At 39.1% G+C, this 24,888-nt stretch overlaps 1 protein-coding gene across 1 annotated transcript in view; it reads left to right on the top strand.

Annotated features, from left to right (window-relative positions):
• The window catches only part of CNTNAP5 (contactin associated protein family member 5), a 260,487-nt gene that overhangs the window by 213,380 nt on the left and 22,219 nt on the right, over positions 1-24,888 (top strand). Inside the window, exons 15-19 of the mRNA XM_058027494.1 lie at positions 6,757-6,884; positions 7,063-7,233; positions 9,238-9,456; positions 13,674-13,913; positions 15,226-15,450. Coding sequence (XP_057883477.1) covers positions 6,757-6,884; positions 7,063-7,233; positions 9,238-9,456; positions 13,674-13,913; positions 15,226-15,450 — 983 coding nt within the window. The remainder of the gene's footprint in view (positions 1-6,756; positions 6,885-7,062; positions 7,234-9,237; positions 9,457-13,673; positions 13,914-15,225; positions 15,451-24,888) is intronic.

Here is a 24,888-nt window from a genome sequence, read left to right as displayed (position 1 = left end):
TAAAAGCTAAAAAACCCTGACCTTTATGGAGGGTTTCTAAACATAAGAAATTTCATGCCTCTTGAAGATTGCTTTTGTGTTTCCCTGCTAGAACACTGACCCCCTGATATATAACGAGCATTCGAATCTGAAACCTGCTGAGATCTGAACTGTGACTTTAACCTGCTATACATTATAGTGGAAGGAACAAGACAGCAGTAGATGCATTTATTTGCCTCAGCATGAAATAAAATGGGTGCTGCAGAGTGGAAAACCAGAAAATCATTTTTGCTCCTTTTAGATAAATCATGCTGCTCCAAGGTAGGAACTCTCCAGAGTAGCTGAAGCATCCTCCTCAAGAGGAGACAGTCCTAGGATTTTGCTTTGATTTGTTTTCCCTAGACTAAATCTTGAGTGCAGAAGAAGCTACTAATTTCTCAGAGCAGCAAGAGAAATTATAAACAATGGAAAGCAGACCTGCCAAATCCTGTGCCAGGTACAGCAATATGGCAGCACACAATATGCACTTCCAGGCGTGCTGACTTTTAAATGATATCTGAGCAGACACCTGAGCCAGCTGCTATTTTTGGGCTCTTACTTGACATCAAGTTAGCCTCCCTGGCCAGATGAACAGGAATCTATAATTAAGCATTCTAGTTTGGGAAGGCTTTTATATTTTTCATCTTTGTTTTTATTAAACGGTTGTACTGATAATTATCTTTTTCCATATGGCTCATCATGCTTCCAAACTCCACAGTAGTATGACAGTGAAATCTGTCACTTCAGAATAGTGGAGCATCTTCATGGTGTTTTCTGGAGAATGGGAGATCTCTGATGAGGAAGCAGAGGCACCTGCAACTGCACCCTTTTTATTGACCCAAGAAAGGGATCTGAAAAAGTGTAAGACATGCCGAAAGATTTCTGACTGCTGAAAGCGCTTGCTAGTGGGGGGCAAACATTCATAAAAATCCAGTGGCCTTCAAGCTGAAGCTAAACCTAGTTCAGAAAATGTTCTTTCGTTCTTTCTTTCTTTCTTTCTTCTCTCTCTCTCTCTCTCTCTCTCTCTCTCTCTCTCTCTCTCTCTCTCTCTGTCTTTCTCTGTCTCTTACTCTGTCTTCTCTTCCTCCACACTGACAGTAGTTAAAGGCTGGGGCAAGCTCTGTATACATGAGACATATTAGTGATTGACTTTCAAAATATACACCCTGTTTCAAAGAAAAATGCATTCTTGATTAGGGAAATGTGTTAAGCTGACCTAAAGAAAAAAGCATTACTGAAATACTGACAGGATAGTGTTATCATGAGATCTTTTGGATCTCCAAATACCTCTCCTGCGTTGTCTTTTATCTCAAGCAAAATTCTCTTGCCTTGGTAGTTAAGGTCTTACTGCTCACCAAACCTTGCGTTTAAGTGGGAGGAAACGCTTTCATGCTGAGGTGAAGCATATGACTGTCCTGAAGTCCTTTTGCTACTTTGGTCCCTCTATCTGGAATCTGGTTTCCATTTCAAATACAGACCCTAGAGTGAAGCCAGTCATCAAACCAAACCTTGCTGACTGTATTCACCTGGAAACCTTGTGAATTTGGAGACCTCTGCAACTTTTTATTTTGTTCAGAAAGAGAGGCATCTCTGGAACTCATTTTGTACAAGAAGCTCAGGCATCTCAGCAAAGTGTGGTGGATGGTGTTGCTTCAAACAATTAGCTGATTTGTCATCTTTTATTTTTTATTCTGCAGTCTTATTCAAACTAGTGTAGTATCATCCTCTTTTATCTTCAGAACAGTCTTCTTCACTGGGCAGCTAAATCTTTGAGTCTTGCCATTTCCAAAGTAACATGCATTCACCTCTGTATTGTGGCTTTGGGGCACTAGAAGAATAAGGAAAACCACAGGACATGATACAGGGAACAAAATAGAGGGTGAATATTACAACAGTCAGACCCGCTTTGTCTCCCAGAGGTATAATGAGTACATTGAGCTTTGTTTGAGGAGGAACAAAGCCAAATGGAAGTGAATGAAGCCCTGCTTGGATGAGCTATATTTGTGCTAAGCTATGCCAGAGCCAGGGTGATAAAACTGGAAGGGCAGAGAAACCCTGATGAGCCCAGATTTGACAGGTTTTGTTTGCTCAACCACTATCCCACACTGAATCCGTTCCCTGAGAAGCAGTGCAGGCAACTCCAGAGAGCCTGTGAGCTCATAAATAACCCCTGCCAGAGGTGACCTGGCCTGTACAGGGTTGTCTTGGATATCTGCCTCATGACTACATTTGTCAACAACCAGGAAGAGCTGCCTGCAGAGAGCTGACTGTAGCAGGTCCCCGAGGTGTCGAGAATCAGTTCATTACACTAATTACCAAACTCTGTATCTCTAATTCAGCCAAATATAGGCAATGCATCTTGCCTTCAAATGTTAGGTATGTCCCCTTGTGCTGATGTTTTTTAGTTTATCATGAATGTACATTATTTTACTCAGTAAAACGTTTTTGGATATGGCTCATGGGTAAGATAGCAGCTAAAATGTATTCCTCTGGATTATTAATGGTATGTCGTGCACAGGCCTCAGAACTTTTCCTGATGGAAGCCTATGTCACAGGCCCATTCCTTATGAGTTTCCTTGCCATCTGCTGATGGTAGTATTCTTTTCCCCAAATGTATGGTATTCCTGAAAATCTGTACTGAATATCTGAGCTACTGTGGCTCAGATCCCACCACAGTTTCCATTAATGTGCAAGAGAAAAACATACCAATAGGGGATCATATGAGAATAAATTATATTTAATAGCACCACTGTTCTACCATCTGTTACAAAAAATATGGAAATGGCTACCTAGAGATTAGCAATTTATGATGGCTCACACTGTTAGAACACCATCGAGCAAGGGTTTGTTGAGCACACTTTTAGTAGTAGCCAGGAAGAAGAAAAATAGTTTCATAATGTTACCATCCAAATAGCTATTTGTCATTTACATGTGAGTCTGCCTTTACTACATCTTGAAGGATCCAGCTGCTGCACTATCACCTTTAGTAGCAAATTATTTTCATCTTTTTTAAATTGAGCATTTGTTTGATATGTGACTTGCTCATAGCTTATTGAGGAAGACCTTTGGGTAGATGTAGGCATTAATCTTCAGATGTGGATAAACAAATGACATCCAACTGTATTTAATACCCATGAACAACAATTTTTCAGTGATGTAATTTAAAGGGCATTATTGGATTTGTTTGGTTTGGGTTTTGCTTGTGGAAAGGACATATTGACACTATCCTTTATGCAAAGAGCTCAGAAAAACATCTGTTTGTTGAGTGTTGTTTCAACCCTCAAAACATTCAGATTTTCATCTGGTTTTGTGCCAAATCGAGTGCCAAGTCCAGTAAGCATGAGTTTGACTTCTGAAGTTATTAATTTATTCATATCATTTTCAGTAAGCAGAGGACTCCTTTTGGTAAAGTGATAAAACCAGCCTTGATTTTTGTGAAATCAGGACTTAACTTACAAGGGGTGTGCTTGGTGGAAGTAGCCACAGAGTGCAATGTGAAATCCACTAAGGAGAAAAAAAGTAGTGGCTAACCTGAGAAGCAGCTGTGGAAAAGCAAATATAATTTGGTTTCAAGTGTGTGAAGTGCTAAATTAAAATACATAAAAGTAAAAAGGAGCTCTGGGAACAAATACAAAAATATTAACATAATAAGGTTTTACTTTTGTTTAAAAGACAAAATCATGTATTTGCACATCAGAGTGCAGATGCTTTTTATCAGGAAATAGAAATTTTATTTGAAAAGTGTAGTAGATGAAAAATGATCCCCAAGCCCCCTTCAGGCAAAATTTCAAATGTTTTGTCCAAACCCTGGTATATTTGTATTTTGTAGTGCCACAGCAGTGCCTCCAGGAAGTTATTGTACAGGTACACAAAGCTCTTTTGCTCCTCTCCCAGGAATAACACGTTGTATTTGAGAGGCTGCCATGGTGTAGCACATAGAGAAGAGGAATTGTGGTGCGTTGTGAGAAATGGAGTCTGAAATAAGTTCAATTTAAGGAATACCAGGAATTTGAAACACTCACAGTGTCTTCCACTCTCTTTTCTGCTTTTCTTAGCTGAAATCACTTAGGTGTTGATCTTTCACCAAAAACTTTATTTCCTACTATGAAATAATAATAATTATCTGCCACGATAGGTATGTTGTTCCTCATACTGACACATTCTCTGAAGGACAGAATATTTTTCTGATAGGTTTTATTTCAATGTCTGCTTGTGTGAAAATACATATCATTATATGAGGGTTTTTTTCCATGTGTGAGAGAACAAAATGCATAAAATGTGCTTTTTGAGTTTGAAGAGAAGCTTGATTGAGTTTTCAAGGCATTAACAAAGAAGTGAGGATTTTTATTAATTCTAGAATATATTTCTCTCACTTGAGCTATGCTACTAAAGTTCACTGCGACACTGGCATATAAGTAGTAAAAATTCAGTAATAAAATTTGGTATAAAAGAACTTCATGCAGTACAGCAGAATATCTAATAAGCAATGCAGTTTTCAGAGATGTGGAATAGATATCTTTAAAATGTCACCATTTCATGGTTTTTTGTAGGTATTTTGAGTGCAAGCTGTAGAAAGATACTGATTTTTATTTTAATGCTGATCATAGCTAGTAAAAAGACTGCACCATTTTTAAATTTAAATAAACTTTTAGGAAACCTCCCTAAATATTTTTGCAATTTTTGAAAAATTTTATTTTAAGAAAGAAAACATGACCTTAGTTACTCATATGTATATTGAATATTTCATGTCCCATTACTATGCATCTTTCATCCTTTTTTTCATTCACTTTGCCTACTTTTCTTCCTCTATCACTGGAATACCTTATTTAATTATTCTCCTAAGAAATACTTAAATAATTTCACTTTTGTCACAGTAGTTTCATAATCTGTTAAGAGTATTTACCCTAAATTTCAAATATTGATACAATAAGCTATGAGTGGTATACTGAAGAGATTTAGAGACCCTGTACCTTTGATTCATACATGATAGTTTTCCTTCTGAGTCAGTCACTGAAGGCCTCACTCTGCCTCATGCCTGGGAATTTCATCTTGCTGCACTTTGTCTGTAATTATTTGCATGTCAGATGCCCACTGGAGCAAGAAGAAAATGTTAGCATTGAAGAGGGTACCTCTCCTTTTCCCCGTGGCATTATGAGACAATTAACTACGCTGCATGCAATTATAAGCAATGAAAAATAAATGCAATGTGTGCAGCCTTTATGAAAAAGATCAAAATGCTCCTATTTTTGTCTAACATTAATCAGAGTAGAGCACTTAGCCAAGCAAACATTTGGGGTTGTGTGTCAGAGCACAGCTGCAGTGTTTGTCCTGATTATTATTTCTTTGCTAGAAGTCTGTGTCTGTTCCTGTATCTGGAACTACACTGGGAAGTTGACATTACAAAGAGGATATGGGCAGGTCTGGGATCTTGCCTGGGATCAGGTAGGATTTGGCAGTGTCATCACTCAGATAGTGATACCTGTTTCCTGAGGCATTGTGTCACACCTGCCTGGAGGAGCAGTGGGTATAAATTTGGGGTTATTGGCATTTTGGATGTGTTGCCATCCCCATGTGCAGACAGGTGAGTTGAGTCCAGACCCTGCTGGGGTCTGCAGAGGTAGAGATCCTTTCTCCAAAGCTATTAAGATTTGGTTCCATGAACGATGTTCTACCACACCTATGGGCCCAGATGTACAGCAAACCTTAACCTTGAGAAAATCACTGTGGAGATTGACAGCACTCATCTCTGTATTGTCAATCAATAGAGAGAGACCTCAGAAGGGCAGTTCTGCTCTGGTAAGGTCAGGGTTGGTGTCTGGGGGACTCAGCTGGGTTCATGAAGTGCAGTAGGCTGAATGCACATCTGTGTATCCTACCAGAGCCAAAGCCACTCAGATGGCTTAAGGACCTAACATGAAACATCACACTGCATTTTGAGGACAACTTTTTGTCCAGCTGACTCAGAATAAAAATAAAAAAAAATTATCCTTTAAGAATTAAACTTTCTTTTCCTTTCCAGCAGCCATGTGTAAGTTTGTCCCAGCTAAGAACAAGCTAACCAAACTTGAGAAGTTTGACAATGCAGTAAATCTGCCTTGAGTATTTCAGTTGTTGAACCTGATGTGCAGTGCAAAGGATCTATTCAGTCCAAACTCACTCTGCCAATTCAGCTGGTTTTGCAGTGTGCAGGGTCAGCCTGTCCCAGCAATCTTGAAGCTGGATCAGTAATTGTCTGGCTTCCCCTTGCTAACAGTAGGCTGGATCAGGCATCACCTGTCCTCTTCCTGCTCGGGTAAAGCATAAAGCCAGCACAAAACACCCTTATCTGTCTCCAGCTGACTTTACAGAAATGCAGACTTGGACTTAGACCTGATCCACAGAAATACATCCTGCTGAGGAAACCCTGTAGAGCCCAGTTTACATTAATGCCCATTAGTCAGCATGGCAGTGCTCTTCCTTGGCTTCACAGTAGTTCTGCACAGCTGAAGCAGGTTTACAGCCCATCACAGCCAGTATTGTGTATCCAAATGGTGTCTTCAGTGGTCAGTATTGCATGTGAACGTACAGCCTACATGGGAACACATTTATCTCAAGCAGTGTGTACTTGTCACAATTCTTCCAGGTAATTCTACAAAAGCTCTTTAAGTAAGCATCTTTTAAATATTCTCTTGCATGAGGAATGCTAGGGGGTTTGTCTGTGGTTAATCTGTCTCTTTCTGTTTGTGTATTAAAATCCAGGACGAATGATACTGGCCTCCTTGTTTTCAAAGACCATTTGCCTGTAACTCAGATTGTGATCACTGACACAAACAGATCAAATTCTGAGGCTGCTTGGAAAATCGGCCCTTTGCGTTGCTATGGAGACAGTGAGTACTAGCTCTTCTCAATTTCCATAGGTACAGAATGTTCCTTTTTTGTTGTTGTTGTTGTTGTAGTATTTTTTTACAAAAAGACTCTTTCTCTGATAAAAGGTGGCTTTCCACATGCAGCCTGCAGCTGCTGTCCTGTGCCAATTAACTATAGAGAAGGGGGTTGTGTTTGCAGGGCAGTTCTGGAATGCTGCTTCCTTCAACACGGAGGCCTCCTACCTGCACTTCCCCACGCTCCACGCCGAGGTCAGCGCGGACATCTCCTTCTTCTTCAAAACCACCGCCCCGTCCGGGGTGTTCTTGGAAAACCTTGGCATTAAAGACTTCATACGAATTGAAATAAGCTGTAAGTTTCACTGCTCAGAAATCTTGGTGGTTTTGCCCAATTTGACAGATGCTGAGAACTGGGAAGGACATATTTTCTGCCATTTTTAGATGGCTGGAAGTGCCTGGAGATGATAAGATGGAAACATAAAGATTCTTTTATCCAGACTTACCTACCTCTCCTGTCAGAGTCTCCCTTTATAGACTTGATCATTACACTTAATCTTGTTATGGCTAGATTTATCTTTCTTGAACAAGAGTATGAATTTATGTTTTTTCAACACTGAAATTTATTTTAAAATATCTTTCAAGAAAAGACTACTGGTAACTATAGGCTGTTTCTAGTTGAAACTTGATTAGTACAACCATTCTGATGGTTATTTTTATTTCCATATCAGTAGCATACCCAGTGTTATGCAGCCCTGGTGTTTCAAAGGAACTCAGTGGGTATGGTAGAGCTACGAGATGAGAGTTTATGAAGGACAGGACACTAATGCAGTACAAGTTAGTCACAGTTGTAATGGATCTTGAATACTTCAAAATCTATTAAGTGAGTGCAGTGTAACTGCTACTCAGTGTATAAGGAAAATGGCAGGGAATTTAATTAGTGAGATTTTGCCTCACTCCTCTTGTGATGACTTCAAATATTTATTAGTGACAAAAGAGTACGGTGGCTTTGACATGAAATATGACACGTGTATTCCAAATTCTGTCAAGCTGAGGGAAAACAAACTGGGTGCTATGCATCTGATAATATGCTTATAATAACCCCAAAATAAAATTTAATAAAACAGGGCCCCAAGGCCCTTTGATTCATTAAACCAGTGGTAAATGTCATGGTGGATTATCACAAGGTAATGAGGTGTGATTTACTGTTAATTGCACATCAAGGTCCAATTTGGTTGCACTTCAGGGTAGTGCATTTGATTCTCAGGGATGCAGAAGTAAAAATGGCATCAAATATAACGAATACTGTGAACTAAGAGGATTGTTCAGTGAAAGTTTCTGGATGTGTTTACATCTGTACTCCTAGAGAAATGAGTTATTTAAAAGTTTGGAAAAAATCTTTTTAGACTTAGGCTTCTCATCAGTGGTTTGTTGTTGTGCTTCTTGCTACCAGATGGAATTTGCAGCTTAAAGGCCTTGTATCAAGGAAGCTCCATGGAACAGGGGCTTCAAAGGGTAACAACTTTTTAGCAGATGCAGGGGCTCAGAATAGATTTTTGTCTATCCCTATGAACATTTCCCATCTTAGCTATCTAAGAAGCAGCTTCCAAAACCAGACCTATCCAATTTTTTGGGCTTGAAATAAGAAGGTTTTTAGGAATTTTCCACAACCTTCTGGTTATGTGATATGTGGGCCTGGTTCTTGGCCTTTGTGGTGCATTTAGCATTTTAGGAAGAGGAAAATTATCAGTAGCAAGAATGTTAAAAAGTTCTAGCCCCTTTCAGGCTTCCAGTAGAGGAAGGTGGACTCCTTTATGTGGCTTTTATTTTTCAACTATTGTCTTGTTTCTAGATGTGTGTTACATATACAGCTTTAGTTTAGGATCACCCATTGAGTAGTTTCCCCCATCAATTTTTTTGTGCATCTTGGGTCAGAATTAGGCAAATGCTTCTAGTATTCTCTTGTACCACATGCAGCCAAGTTATGTAATTGTTAATTACCTGCATTTTGAAAGATCTAGTTGGAAAGATCTTCATCTGGGACTATTGTGTGACTTTTTTGCAGTATTTAGCACTTTTACTTCAAAAAGAAAAGTGCCATTTCTAGATCACTGTGATTTTTATAGCAAAAAAGATGGGTACCCACAACCAAGCCTAATCACAGCAGAGATCAAACAGTGAGGCTGCGGGCTTAAATTCATGTATAAGCTGCTGTGTAGGAGATGAGAGGTAAATGATCCTCTACTATTTGCTGACATAAAAGTTAATGGACCCTATATTTATGTAAGATTTCTTGATGTCAAAACCACTATTTGGTTCAGACCTTCACTTCCTCTTCACATCTGTTTATCTCTTGCAGCCCCCAAGGAGATCACCTTCTCCATAGACGTGGGGAATGGCCCCACGGAAGCCACTGTGCAGTCTCCCACAGCCCTCAATGACAACCAGTGGCACTACGTGCGCGCAGAGAGGAACCTCAAGCAAACCTCTCTGCAGGTGGACAACCTCCCCAAGAAGGTCCTGGAGGCCCCAGCTGAGGGACACTTCCGCCTGCAGCTCAACAGCCAGTTATTTGTAGGTAGGGACAATCCAAGGGTTCCTGTAGATAACAGTATTTCATATAGTTTGGTGACGAATGCTCTTCCCTCACCATTGAGCTTGCATGTGGTGGCTTGATTTTGCTTTTTCTTCTTCTACTCCTGCACAGGCAACATGAATAACATGAATAACAACTCTGCACTCAAAGCACAAACCATAGTTTAGCCATGCTATACTTGATGGTATTTTTAGGGTCAAAGTCATAGAATATATTTATTGTCAAAGAGTTAACAACCTTTCTTGTTATGCAGCACTGGCTGTGTAAAATGCTGTAAAAAATGTGACCTCTCTCTTTAGGCACATAGTAAAAGTCAGAAATTTTTCGTATAAGTTTCTGGGGCAAAGCCTGAAGACAGTATGGTCTTTAATTTCTATTCCTTCAAGCATGCCCACCAAAACCCTTATTTGGCTAGAGAGTCCATGAGTGAGAGAAGTATGAACACAGTCAAAGCAAATACAGGTGTTTTATCTGAAAGTGATTTTTCAAAGAAGAAAAAGGAAAATAAAAAGAGGGAAGAAAAGTCTCTGCATATATTTTGTTTACTTATCTCCCTTGCACAAGAAACCTGAATTGGGACTACTTTGTGTTTGATAATATGATAATGGGTTACAAAGGGAATTATCTCTTTTCTGTATTCAAATAATGTCTTTCTGAGTAATCTGCTCAAGTGGTGGAGTGGGATGTAACTGTTCTTATGCAGGGCCATTCAGGTAACTCTTGATTCCTTCCTTCAAATGGATTTATTTACTTAGCTGAAATGCTAAGCGAACCTCAATCTGTCAATGCATTTTAATAAAGTTTACTTCTGTATTCATACCCTTATACTTAAGTAGCTTTCAGGGTATTCATTTGAGCTTTTTATTGTGTATGTGTGCAGTAATTACTGGGCTCTGAACATAAAGAATTAATCTGTTAATAAATAGATATGACTGCATCAATGTCAGGAGTCTTTCCAACGCAGCCGTTGATTTATACCTAAAATGATCTCTGTTAGACTCAGCTGGAGAGGAGAACACACAGAAATGAGGCTTAAGACTGTCACAGTGCAAGGTTTCTGTTTTCTACTATGAAGCATGCTTCTAATCACTTGTTTTTCAAATACTACATTGATCCTAAGAACATGTTCTGTGGGAGGCCAGGCCTGGAGGCAGCAGGCTTGGGCTGCCAGACAACTTAGAAACATCAGAGAAATTTAGCCAACATACTGTTTGCAGTTAGGAAAATTGGAGATTTTGTGGCTGAATAGACGTGATTTTTTGGTTGTTTCTTTCTAAAGGACTAAATATGATGGGTTTTTCATAGGTCATCTGTTAGATATATCATGTATATCAACTGTTTACCATCTCACATCTGAAAAGCAGTGTCTGCCTGTAAGCTTGCTCCTCAGCCTCAGCAAAATAAACAGGTTACCTGTGTGAATTTCTTGGTGGTTTTAAAGTGACAGAATTGATGAACTGTGTAATGAAAATCTATGGTAGTTAAGGACCTCACCAGAGCAATGTGCCAACAGGAGCCCTTGTGAGCAAAGACAAACAAAAAGCCCTGCACCTGCCCAGAACAGCATCAGCATCCCCACAAGCTGGGAATTGAGTGGATGGGGAGCAGCTCTGCCAAAAAGGTCCCCTTGGTTTTGGTGGAAAAATGAATTTGTACCTCATCTGAATGTAGCTGTGCCTTAAGGAATAGGTTGGAACCTAGTCCCTGATACCAGCAGGGACTTCTGACTGATTGTACTCTGATTGTAGTGAGTGTTTACAGAAAGCTCTAGGATATGGGTATTTATTTCAGCCAAGAGGTGAAAAGTACTCACTGTGCAATAAATATGTCTCATTCTGTCGTCCATCCACAATTTTACTGAACCATGAACAAAAGGGACAGAAAAAAAAGGAGTTTGAGAGTGCTTTTTCAGGCCTTAACTCTGCCAGATTGAAGGCCAAAATTATCTGTGACTTGCTAAGTTTTCCTGAGAGCTGTCAGAAGAGTTGGAAACCTGGGTTGCCTCCTGATTCTGGCACTATTTCTCCCCGGGTGCTCCAGGGAAAGGTGGCAGAAGTCCAGCAATACACAGATGTGATATAGTTTGTCTCTACTGAAAGACTCATTTGAATCTCGTAATAAAAAGCTACTGATTTAATACCTCAGCCATGCAGAGAGAGCTTCAATCCATCTGAAACTAAATGTATAAACACCATTGTAAAAAGGAAAGAAGCAGAAGCACGTAATATTGCTCCCTACTCCCCCTATAATCCACAACATATTTGTCTCTGCAGTATTCTGCATACTGACAGTGATTAAGGGGTTTCCAGCCTTAATGACTGTGTGTGGCAGGCTTTTGAGATAGCTCTGTGTGTCTGTGAAGTGGAAGAGAAAAATGACTTTGCATTGCCACTACACTCAAACAAGCTTGGGTTTTAATGCAGTTAGAGAGGAGTTAGAAAACCATTTCTCGCTTTCTTTTAGTGGATCCTGGGTGCTAACTGCTTCCAGCTGCATTATAATCTTATCAGAGCTTGGGTATCCTTGCACCTGGCCAGATTTCTTCTGTAAATTTGGAAAAAAAGTATAGTAGAAGAAGCAAACCCCAAACAAATATGCAGGCTGAGTAACATCAACTGCACCAAACTGTCCAGTAACGAGCAAATTCAGCAAATTACTTGCTCAGAAGGGACAGGCAAAAACCATTCCTTTCAGTGGACGGTGATTTTCAGCACCCAGTATGTGTGACATGGTTTTGTATGGTGCAGCTCTCCCTGTGGTCCTGGGGGAGTTTTGTCATTGTGGCATGGTCTGAGATGAAGCCCTGTCTTTCCTACTGGTGAAGGCATGAGCATAAGAGTCCATCATGGGATGGGAAAGACTGTTCTCCCAGACCACTTTGAGGATAGGTTTGAATTCAGACTGGTAACATCAGAGAAGCAAAATAAAAGTCCTGAGAAATTAATCTGATGTACAAAGCTTTAGTCAGAACTTTCTGTGGTATTTGTTAGGTACATTTAGGAAATTAGCAAAGTTAAGTGTTTGTGTTCCTGGTTTTGTCTTGGGAGAAAGTGAGCAAGGGATGAATCCTTGGATGAATCTCCTCTCTTTGTTGTAGACAGTCCAAAGGCAACATAACCCAGAGAAAGTCAACATCTGAGAAACTTTCGCTGGAGACAGAGAGGAGGAATGATAGGAAAAAAAGGAGTTTATTTACTGCTGATGGTTTTAAAACCATTTGTAGACACCTTGGAATATTTTGGAGGCCAAGAGGAGGAATTAAAGCCTAACTCTTTGTGTATCCTGTATGCTCTGTATGTATTTCAGCTTGAGATCAAAAAGTGTGACTTCAAGGTCTTCTGAGGAGCACCATAGCAAGTTCTCCTGATTATGATTCCTATACTTCTCTGCCCTTTCCTTTTCTTTGTATCAGTTACACAAATGCTCCTAATACTTATTTTCAGCCTCCCTAATCCACCTTCCACTAACAAAAAGTCCTTTGTTTTTTTAAAACAAATCCTCAACTCATTACTGGAATGTTAATTATTTAGTCAATTGTGTCACCAAGCTACGCTGTGAGTGCTCAGTTGAGAGCTTCTTGTCCCCTCCTCTCAGACACTCCCTTCTTTTCCCAAGGGCTCCTCACAAAAGTTCAGCTGCATAAACACCTTGCTGGAAACAGCTTGGCTCACTTGGCTGTCACTTCTACTGTGAAAAGGACACCCTTAACCTTGGTGTTTGTGGTCCTGAGGCTTATCCTAAAATGTTTTCCTGAATAAAACATTTCAGTCTCATCCATTAAAGTCTCTAGTCCATCAGGCTCCTATTAGAGTTGAAAGAATTTACAAAGCCTAATTTGGGGAAGAGTTTTGTGTGTTTGTTTTCAGTTTTTCCTTTGATATGCAGACATAAGATAAAGAAGCTAATCTTTCTCCTAAATTAATTTGTGGTTTCAATGCCAGACATGGCAGTAGATAAGCCAAAAAGAGAAGAATGACAAAAAGAAAGTGTCATATACAGCTTTCTAGTTCTTTCATAAAAATAGAGAGACACCTTTAGTTTCCAGGGCTGTTCATCTGTCTTTTACCATTGTATGCACTGATACATAGTATTTTTAAAAAATTTGTGGATTCATATTTGTACTTCAGGATAGGATTGAACTTCATGGCTTTGATTACTGTTCAGACCCAGTAATGAGTGCATTTTTCTCTCTTTCTCAGGGGGAACAGCTTCCAGACAGAAGGGCTTTTTGGGATGTATTCGATCTCTGCATTTAAATGGACAGAAACTTGACCTCGAGGAGAGAGCTAAAATGACACCGGGTGTAAGACCTGGATGCCCAGGACATTGCAGCAGTTATGGGAACCTGTGCCACAATGGAGGAAGATGTGTGGAAAAGTATAATGGTTACTTCTGTGACTGCACCAACTCGGCCTATGAAGGACCTTTCTGCAAGGAGGGTAGGCAGCAAGCTTTGATCCCAGTTATTTGTGCAATAACTGAATTACAGCACCATTTCACTCATGTCAGCTTGGTGTCCCCACATCTCAAGATATTCTAACATCAGTTGTTTCTTCAATGTTCTTAATGTTTATCTTAAGCAGAAGTCAACACCTCCTTTTGTTGACTTCTGTGTTGGCCTCAGAATTTAAATTGGTGTTAGTTGTACTAATAGTTTACCACTATATCCCACTATGATTCCTGTATTCCATTGCATGTAACAATCCCCAGACATTAGGAAATAGGGCTGAAATGTTTTATAGCAGGTGTTTGATCATGTCTGAATGTTTAGGTTGCTTGTTTTTTAAACCTCATCTTCTTTTGTTCACCTTAACAAATCCTTGAGGTTTTTCTTCACAAAGTTTTAGAGCGTTGATGTGACAAAAAAGAGGTAGTCTTTTTATGGCTTTTTTTTTTTTTTTTCCATTCCTGCGACAGCCCATCCAAACGTTAAGAAATTTTTAAAATAAGCATGAAGCATTCAGGAGAAAACTGATTTGCATGGTTCAGTCTTTGGTGAATGTGTCCTCATTGAACCTTTTTGGTGGCTTATAGAAGATGCTGTCAACACCAGAAAAAAGCAGGGCAAATAAGGAACATCTAATTTAGACAACATGTTTTTTGGAACTAACAAAACCACTATTCAGTAACAGCAAGGTGCAAGGTGAATTTTTAATTTCCATGGCTGTCCCCACCTCACAAATGCAACACGTTTGCTAAGTGGGCTGCATCATCTGCTGGTGTAAATTGGCTTAGCTGTTTAATGAAAACAGAAACATGAGTTCTAAGGATCTGAGGATGCACAGGTAGATGTTTCTCTTTATTTGATGCTCCCAGAGACAGCTTCCCTTACTGGCTGCCTTTGGTCAAAGTGTTGCTTTCATAATTAATTTCTTTAAAAAGGAGACTGGAAAGAACAAATCCATTTTGGGTCAAGACAGAGAATATTGCCTTACATGTCACTGTCAGAAGATGGTGAACAAAGACTTTATTTGGCTGACAGACGTTTGGGCTGTTCCATCTTGTGGAATTCTGATTCCAGCACTGAAGTAGTTGAGTTTATGTCTCCGTACATTGTTTCTCTCAGTGCCAGACAAACAATCTGCAAGGAAAAACACATTGTTACACAAGAGAAGGAAGGGTGATGTCAGCTGGATCAAGGGTGTTTTGCAGTGTTCTCATTCTGAGGCAGTTAGTTCTGGTCCATTCCTGCCTGGGAGATCTGAAAATGCAGTAGCTGAAATAATCCCTTTGGTTTATATCTGCTTTCAGAGGTGTCTGCATTATTTGAAGCTGGCACTTCTGTTACCTATACTTTCCAAGAACCTTACCCTGTCACGAAGAATGCAAGCACCTCAAGCTCTGCCATTTATGTGGATGCTGTTGTGTCCAAGGAAAATATTGCATTCAGCTTTCTCACAGCACACACTCCAAGCCTTCTGCTGTACATCAACACCTACTTCCATGAATATTTGGCTGTGATTCTCTCCAAGAATGGTGAGTAGTCTTGATTTGCTACCCAATGGAGGCCAGTGCAACTCTGTGGAGTTTTGGGGTGGTTGGTTTGTTTGTTTATTGATTCATGGGGTTTTTTTGTGGAGGAATAGTACAGAATTCTGCACTGGTTTAAGTTCATTTCTGTGTCTTCAGCTTTATCAACTTCATGGTGTTCAGTTTGTGAAATGGCCATCACTCTTGTTTATGTCTCTTTATTTGGCATTCAGTGCTACACTTGCCTATTCAGTCTTTGAGTAATCATGTTGTTGGGGCTTAAAATGTGCTTTGACTTCCATTTGGCAGGGTTTTACAAAAGTATTTCCTTGCTATTTATTCCACAGTGAGATCCATTAGGCCACCAAGATAAGGGAATGAGAAATACCATGTACAAGAGCACTTGGTGCAGAAATACACTATCATTTTATCCTTTGCATTTTGTCTGGGGCCATGTATTGCTCCTCACTGGATTGTTTCAATGGAAAAAAGCCATTTTGTCTAAATATTAAAGCCAGAATATGTCAGAGTTTTCTAGGTTAATTGACCAAAACATGAGGTGTAAACCGATTTCCTGTTTAAAGATACTTAATGTGGGTACTTTTTGAAAATGTGTAAAGATTTTAGGGGCATACACCTTTGTCTTCTCAGTAAAACTCAGGCTCCTGAGTCCTTGCAGTGCTTTCAGAAAACTCAATCCAGACAAACATCATCCTAGACAAATGGGGAAATATTAATTTTCCAAGAGTTATCAGGCACTGGAGCACTGGAAGTGGTGAGTAAGCATATTTTTGAGTCAGTAGCCTGTGGCAGAACAACAGAAAGTTAATGTAATGTGGCTGAATATGTAGATTTGACCGAATAACCCAGACCACTCTGAAGCCTTGGAAATTCCAAAAAAAGTAAGATTTGAAGTGCTGTCAAATAAAAACCATAGAAGATTAAAAAAAAAAGGTTTTGTTCTCAACCTAGAGTTTGCAATAGTTTCTCTCTTGTTTATGTCATGTGAGTAGTATTGAAGCTGGCATGGGATTATGGATTGGGACCCCAATCCCTGGGAGAGGCAACTGGAATAGTAACTGCCTGAACAGATCTACTCCAAGGGAAGCTTTGGCAGGGAGGTGGGACTGAGGTGAGGTGACCCTAACCCTCTCCTGTCCAGTCCCGAATTTCCATCTCTAATTTGCTCCTGTATACATGTGTTTCTGATTTTCAGATGTATGAATATTCTAGTGTAGCTCCAGGGTGATGGAGGTTAGCCCCTGCTGAGGTGAAACCTTGGAATCTGCTTCTCAGTTACACTCAGGTCTCTTGATGCCACTCAGGCAGTTGAAATAGCCCTAAAGTTAATCACAATGTAATATCCATTTAAATCACCTTTATTGCGGCCAGGGTAGTCTGAAATGACCTTAAAAACATGAGTCAATTGACTTCTGTTGATGGAATACACCATAAGCAACCTATAATTGTGAAACTCTAGGAGGGAGTCTCTAATAGTGCTTGGGGTTGGGATCAGGACACGAGGGTGTCCTGTAGCAGCTCAGCAGGATCAGAGCTTGAGACAATGAAAATGACCTTTCATTTTGTCAGCTGCAAATGTCCCATCAGTTCCCTTTGACTTAGATGGAAAGAGGCACTCAGCACAGTCAGGCAGCACAAACCATGGTGCTTTTCTCACATCTGCACCTCTTTTTATTTACTTGTAATATCATGGTAACAGTTGTTTAGAGGGTTGGTGAGACATCAGGCTCCAAAATTCTGGACTATTAATGTGTAGCACTATATGCAAAGAATGTTTAAGATAACTAGCTGACCTTTGTTAGCTCCTGAAAGTCTCCTTCAGGATTACTCCGTGCATGCTTCTGTGACATTTTTACAAGACAGTCATTGCAGCCATGTATATTCTCTGCCTTTTGTCCCAAATGGAATAATTTGTTAAATTCCATGTCCTTTTACTTTTTAGTCTTGTTGGAATTGAAATTATTCCAATGAAAATAGTGTTCAGATATGTTACTCTTTCTTCCTCCAAGAGGTTTATGCTTGCCATAAAGTTACTGGACTATGAATATCAATGTCCTTTGTAGCATTAAAAGTGAGTGTGATTCCTTCTCTCTTACTGGCTCACTTTCAAGGAATCTTGCTGAGTCTGACAGTGTATGGCAGGACATAAGCAGGTCCCTGCTGGATAACTGGTTGGTTAAATAAAGGTTAGGCTCCTGGAGAAATGGGAATGGGCATTCTTACTTAGGAGATGAGCAAGCTATGGAGTAATACTCCTTAACCATAATCACAACTCCCTTTCCACTTGTTAAAAAAATATGTAGGAACAGTCTGTGTATAATTTAATACTTCATCTTTTTTAACTATTTTTGTAAGCTACTACTCATGCTATTCTGTTATTCTCTTTTCTATTATGCACAAAATAACTAGGCAAAGTATTAGTTAATAAAAGTGACTATGAGAAGAATGCTTTTTCTTCTTCTGACTTCTCACATTAAATATTAGACATTAAAGAAGTGAAACTATTTTCCAGGATTATTCATAATTAGAGTATAATAAAAGGGCTTATATGAAAGTGAACTTGTATAGGCAGCTATGGTCTAATTCAGTCAGGTGTGAAATGTTTCCTAAAACCTATTGATTTCAGTAAGTTTTTATATATACAATACTTCTAGAAGCAGTTTCCACCTATAGAACATATTCCATAGCACAGAGTCTGTTCTTACCTCATGTCCTAGAAGTTTACAGGTAAGGTTTCAAAAGCTGATGGTTTTAAAGATGACTTAGGGATTGTTTCCTCCATGAGTTAATACTGATGCCTTGAAATCATACATGTGATTTGAAAATTTTATACATATAAGAGCATCTTCCTTTCCTCCCCAGTCTTTCATGGATTTTGAAATTACAGCTACATATATATGTGTATATATTGTATATGGGTGGGTGTGCATATAAAGCTCATGTAGTCCCATTGGCCCCACATCCAAGTAATTAGCAGTACTGGCATGATTGTCATTTTTAATATCTCTTTCTGTAGAAATTTCAAATTGTAGTGCCTGTTACTAAGCTACAGGAAATGGGTAAATATCTCTAATTAGTCTTCTCAGTGTGTCAATCCACAGAAATTATCCATATCATAGAAAGGTGCTACCAAGAAAAGAGTATTTTTTTTCTTTCCCAAGCTAGCTTTTCACTGTACATTTTTGCAGTTATATGATTTCACAAAGTAACCAGTACCTTTGAGATATTATCTTTGCCTTGCTCCCTAAAGGTAATAAATGATGGGAGAGAAAACTGTTAAAAGAAAGAATGTTTAAATACACTTTATTTCTCCTTTCTTCATTTTCCCTACTACCCTGCAAATAATCAAATACAGTATGGATATGATGAAATATATTGTCTAGAAAATGTTTTAACAAGTCTTTGATTCTCAGTTTGGTTGTCTTTCTCCATGGAAACAATATGATTCCTAATCTAGAAAAAAAGAAGATAGCTGGCATCAAAGAAGAGAGATAGGGATAGAATCTCAAACTATGCTAGAGTGATTGAAAAATTATCTGTATTTATTATCTAATCTCATAAGAAATTAAACAATTTGAGTCCTTTTTTTTTTTCTTTTTCCACCTTTCCAGCATCTATTGCCATCACACTGAGCTGTGTTCTCCATTTCTTTTGGAAAGCAAGACTCTGATTTTGCATAGGAAAGATTAAAGACAAGGAAAAAGGCACAGTTAAAAACAGCAGTACAAATGAAAACATCTCAAGTAATTCTTAAGTCTCTGATATTCAGCAAACAGTAGCAGGACTTATATCAGCTCCACTTCTCTGACCTAGAATGTATTGAAATCAGCTGATATTTGAAGTGAATAGGAAATCACAATGTGTAACAGAGGTAAGCTCAGTTAACACTCTAAAAAAGAAAAGAAACAAATATTGTCAGTGAGAAACTACTGATTCATTTTTTCTTATAAACTCCTAATCTCCTGTAATCTCTTCCTGTCTCTGAGTCAGAAACAGCTTTTCTAATGAAAGCATGTAAATTCTCCTTATTGTTTTTGCCTTCAAGTATGTTGAGTTGCATCTCCAACAAGAAAAGCTTTTCTCACTCAGTGGAAAAGAGATGCAAAAAATCCAGTTCAGTCTTTGAGGCAAGGAATCTTTTGATCCTGTTCCCACTGTACCCTCTGAAGTTTAATGGGTCAAAACTAAAACAGGAAATAGGACTTGGGTGGATTTCAGAGGGTGATTCTTCTGCTTCCTTTTCCTTACTTGCTTTCCTTCCTGTCTTGGTTTTGGGATATTAACTTCAGAAAGTTATTGCTTCAGAAGGACCCTCTCAACTACTCTATTGCTGGTGCAGTTGTCTTCTCTTTTGAGAACACCTTGTGCCTTACAGACTTGCAGCAGGCATTGAACAACCTGCACACTTTGTGTGACTGAAGTGGGAAACGGTGACATGGTTCAGGTATAGTTGCTTTTAACAGATCAGGAGCAGGAAAGAAAGTCCTGTTGGGAAGTGTGGGAGACAGCTTTGTGGAGGAGACGAGTAACTGTGAGCGACTGAGAATATTTCCCAGTCTAGCTCTGGTTCACAGCCATTATGTGGCAGATAGCATGTATGTCTTCTAAATATAATTGCAAGCAACTGTTGCAGTTGGCCCCTGAAATCTTATTTTATTTACTGGGTGAAGGACCAGAGACAGTTTGATCAGTGAATATAAAAGAAATTTTTCCCAGTTGCCTTAAATGGGAAGCTGGCTTTGGTATCACGAGTAGGCAGGGTTGGGGGCACAGGAGATCTGTCAGCTTATTTATCTAAAGAGAGAGATTTCTGTTGTTAGAAATCACTCTGGTCACTTAGATGTTTCCTTGCTGTAAGCAACTTCACATAAAATAGGAGTGCTGATTAGAGTTTTCACTTCAAATCCAGTACTAAAAAGTGTTTGAGGAAAGAGGTGGACTTGGCACCCAAACCCAATTCTGTCTTTTGTTTCTGTTAGCATATGGCGCTTTAAATTTCTAAGTGTGCAAAACTAACTTGAAAGAAGAAGCTGCCATAAAATTCAGCCAAGGACTCTGGCAGATCTCTATCTCTGCTTTCCAAGAGAAGAGAACTGAAAGATCTGTCTCATTAGCTGAATTCATGGACATGTTTGTACTCATGAAGATTATTTTGCCATACTGGAGGGCCAATAGATGTTCTGGCGACCCACAAGGGAAAACAAGAGAACTGTAATTAGATTACATAGAACAGGAAAGGTTGAACAGGCTGAATAATTGATCCGTGCTCTAGCTATATACAGTCTGACTTTGAACTTACTGCTATCTGGCACAAAACTCCAGACCACTGGCTGCAGATAATCAGCTGGGAAGAAAAGCTGTGTTCCCATTGCTCATAGGAGGTAGTTATCTCCCAGGAGGCTTGAGTTCCTAGTTCACAGTTTCCAGCTGATAAGTCATTTTTATTGTTGGATTTCCCTGGAAGTGTCCTGAATGGAATGAGAGGAAGGGCAGAAGGTCCTGTCTCATAGATGCTCCATATATTGTGTATATGTATATACGTGATATATATATATATATATGTTATATATATATATATATGTGGTATGTATATATATATATATATATAACATATATATATATGTGCTCTTCAGTATTTCTAAAAGAAGGGTATTTCAGAACTTTTTTTATTGAAAAATTTAGCCTAGAAAATTTATAGGTGTGGATTTTCAGTTACTTTTAATTTAAGATTATCTGTTTTGTGGATAGACTGAGCTGTGTACTAAGCACTGTAGTCCAGCAGAAACATTGATTTAAATGCTGCCTTGGAGCAGTGTAGCTTTTTGTACACAACAGAGAGCCCAATACTTGGAAGACTGAGTCTTGGTCCAAACAAATCTCCTCCTCTTTCTTGTATATGGTTTCCCTATTAACATGTTAATTTTTCCATATAGTATCAGCATATCTGTTATCCTGTCTGCATCATGAAAAGGTGATTCCTTCCTTCTTGCCTTTCTTGGTGGGATTGGGTGTTTATGTCCTAGTTTTTACAAGTGGGAGTGGCCTTCAGGAACTGCAGGACAAAGGTCTGGAGCGAGGTGGATGTACACTTGGTAAAAGAAGATCAGATCTGGGAATGGCCATTAAGCAGACTGGGCACACATAAATCTGTGGGCCCTGGTGGAGTGCACTCACAAGTACTGAGAGAACTGGAAGATGTCACTGCAAGGCCACTCAAAATGAAGTGGGCACAAACCAAAACATGAGACTTTTAGCATGAGAGTGACTGAGTATGACACATCATGCCTAGAGAATTGTGCAAACTCCATCCTTGGAGGTATTCAAAAGCTATCTGGACATGGCCCTGGAGAGCTGGCCTGCTCATGAAGAATCTTAATAGTAGGACAGGGATGGACATCATGTCCTCCAGAGATCCCTTACAAACTTAGCATTCCACGGTTTTGTGAAAAATCACAAAAATATGCATTTGAAGGTAGATTACTGGAAGTTAATATGTGTAAGCATATATTTTACTAGAGAAAAGTGATTACACTGCTACCATTATGTGGTTCTTGCAAAAGGATTTTTACTAGGTAAATTATTCATTTTTCCTCTAATTTTTCCTGTTAGATGACTTAAGAACATAAGTCAGTTCTTTGTATACCAGTGGTTGCAGCTGGTTTTTGCTATAATCAGGAGATCACTTCCTAAAGGATCCAACATCTCCATTCACAGAGACTAGCATAGCCCATGAAATAGGCAATCCTTAGATCGACTTGCTGGTCAGAGGAGCAGAAAATTTCCCAGAGATTCCTGATCAGCCAGGCAGTTCCTGCAGAGCTCAACACAAACAGGCATCATTAACCTCAGAAAGCCATTAATCCACAAAGTTCTGTGCTGCCTGTCTTATGAGTTAAGAATGAAAAGGACATTTTAGAAGAAGCATATGATTACTTTTCAGTAGTTTTGTCTAAAAGATTATTGCTCGCTCTTCTGCTCAGGCATCATGCAGTGCTGAAATTGCTTCTTTTTTTCCTGTTCATACCATCTTTTTACTGTGTTCTCATTGCTGAACACAATGGCTATTTGTTAGGTCAGAATGACACGAGTCCTTGCTTGAACAGGCATCTGTACTGCCAAAATGAAAAGAAGAATGGTTAAAAGATATTAGGAAAAAAAGAAACTGTGAGCCAGAATCACTGTGAGGGCAGGCTGGGCTGACTTTCTCAGGGTATCACAACAGCAGGTCTGGGTTTTTTCCCAAGAGCTTTTCACGCAGCATTAATGATGTTGCGTAATTTGCAAAGCAAGGTTGAACTTTTGGAATAAAATTCACAGGATGATACTTTGTATTCCAATCACTGGGTAAAGAATAAAAACTCTTCCTGCCATCCTGGCTGCTCTGCGACTCTTAAGTAAAATGTACAGAGAGAGATGGAAGCCTGGCAAGATTTTTCTTAATACAAAGGTGAATAAACCTGAGAATTTTTGGATACCATCCCTGGAAGTGTACAGGACCACATTGGATACGACTTTGAGCAGCCTGGTCTAATGAAAAGTGTCCCTTCCCATGTGTCCCTCTCCATGGCAAGGAAGTTGGAACTAGGTGATCTTTAGGGTCCTTTCCAACCCAAACCATTCTATGATTCTGTGATAGCCTTTGTTAATGAAGGGTCTAAAATATCAAAGAATCTGTAGGAAAGGTAGCATTTAAAATTCACAAGAATAAACCTTACCATCAGAAAGCAAGTGCTTTCAGAGAGATTTAACTGCAACTGAAACTCTCAGTTCTCTTCTTTGTATTTATATTCAATCACTTTCAGGGAAAAAAAAAGATAGTTAATGTTGCATCACTTTGTAAAAGAAACAATAAACACTTCCTTCACAAAAAGAAATACCTGAGAATGTAGAGATAATGATAATGACTAATAGTTGGTCTTTTAAATTGCTCCTGCCTTGGAGGTTTCATGTCATTTTCCAACAGATGAACCTTCATGTATTTTAACAGTGGATAAACTGGTAAAGTTTATAAAGAAGGAAGATGTTTGTCAGCATAAACTAGTAAAGTTTATAAAGAAGCAAGATGTTTGTCAGCAGCCATCAAGCTGGTAGATCCCAAATTGTGGCAGCACTCTGTCTATTGCCCCCAGGGTACATAAAAGCACCACTGTGCATGCTTACCCATGAGCTGAACTGCAGGGACAGTTCCCTGCAGTTTTTTATTTTCCCACATCCATGGGTTAGCTCTATTCCCATTTCAGACCCAGACACATCACCATGTTCATGAGCTGTTTTGTTCAGATAAGAGATCCCCTTAAAATCACTGCAACAAGCTCTGTGTTTAGGCCACTCAGTGTGTGCATCACGAGCTCTCTGACTGGTCCTCTGGGTCATTTTTTAGATTTTGCTATATTTTCTGTCTTTGAAGCAAGAAGCATCTGCCCATTCCTTGTTAATTGCTGGTCAGTCTGTGTTCAGCCAACTGGCAGCTGGTGGGAATGAGATGTCTGTGAAGGTTAAACACATTTCTCAGTCACGTAAGGGAACCAGCTACATTTATTGATGTTTAAGTGACAATTTCAATCTGGGTCCAGCTGTCTAGCAGGATTGTAGAGTGAACTGAGATCATGGGCCTCCAGATAGGCTCCTTTTGCTGTGTGTGTTTTTTTCTAAGCTGGAGAAATGCAATGTGAAGAGCAAGTGTTGTTTTTCTTTTTTTTTTTTTTTTTCTTAAATGGACTGAATATGATCCTTGAGTCCTGAATGTCTCAAGCATTGAGTGAGAGGCATTCAAATAATACTCAAATAATCTATTTTTTTCATTTCAGGAAGAGACTGCAAAAAATTGAGTGGTGGATTTTTCTTTTAAACCCTATGAAACAGTAATGTCTAAGCAAGTGTAATTGGCTGAGTAGTGATATCAGCAACATGTTCAACAGTTTTTTTTTTTGTTTTTTCTATGCAAAACAAATAGCAAGAGCCACCTCCTAAATAAATGCAAGTACTTTCTTATTTAAATGCCACTGGACACTGAAGAGATGGGCTCTGTTCTTAAAATCACCAGCAGCACTTCCAATGGAGAGTAAATTTACTGAGTAAATATCCCTGGGGAGAAGCTGCTAATTAAGGAACATGTTTCTGAGCCAGCTGCTCCTAACTGAGAAAACAGTGGTTCATTTTTAAATATCTAGGCTATGAAGAGGGACACTGCCACACTGAAACTGTGCAAGTTCCCAGAGATATATTTTGTGGTAGACATGACTGCATAGTGTCATGTGTTGTTCTGCAATCAGGAGTGAACAAACATTTTTACCTCATTTGCTGCAAATGGCTTTTGAGCCAATACTTTATTTTTTTTCTAATTTAATTTTTTGTTCATAATTGCAACATCAGTAGCCTCACTAATGTATTCCACCCTTTGTTTAATTTATGCTTTCCTTAATT

The sequence above is a fragment of the Melospiza georgiana genome, chromosome 7 (assembly GCF_028018845.1).
Source record: "Melospiza georgiana isolate bMelGeo1 chromosome 7, bMelGeo1.pri, whole genome shotgun sequence".
NCBI classification, from domain to species: domain Eukaryota; kingdom Metazoa; phylum Chordata; class Aves; order Passeriformes; family Passerellidae; genus Melospiza; species Melospiza georgiana.
Note: the sequence above shows the minus strand (reverse complement) of the source record. Positions and strands in the feature narration are given on the sequence as shown.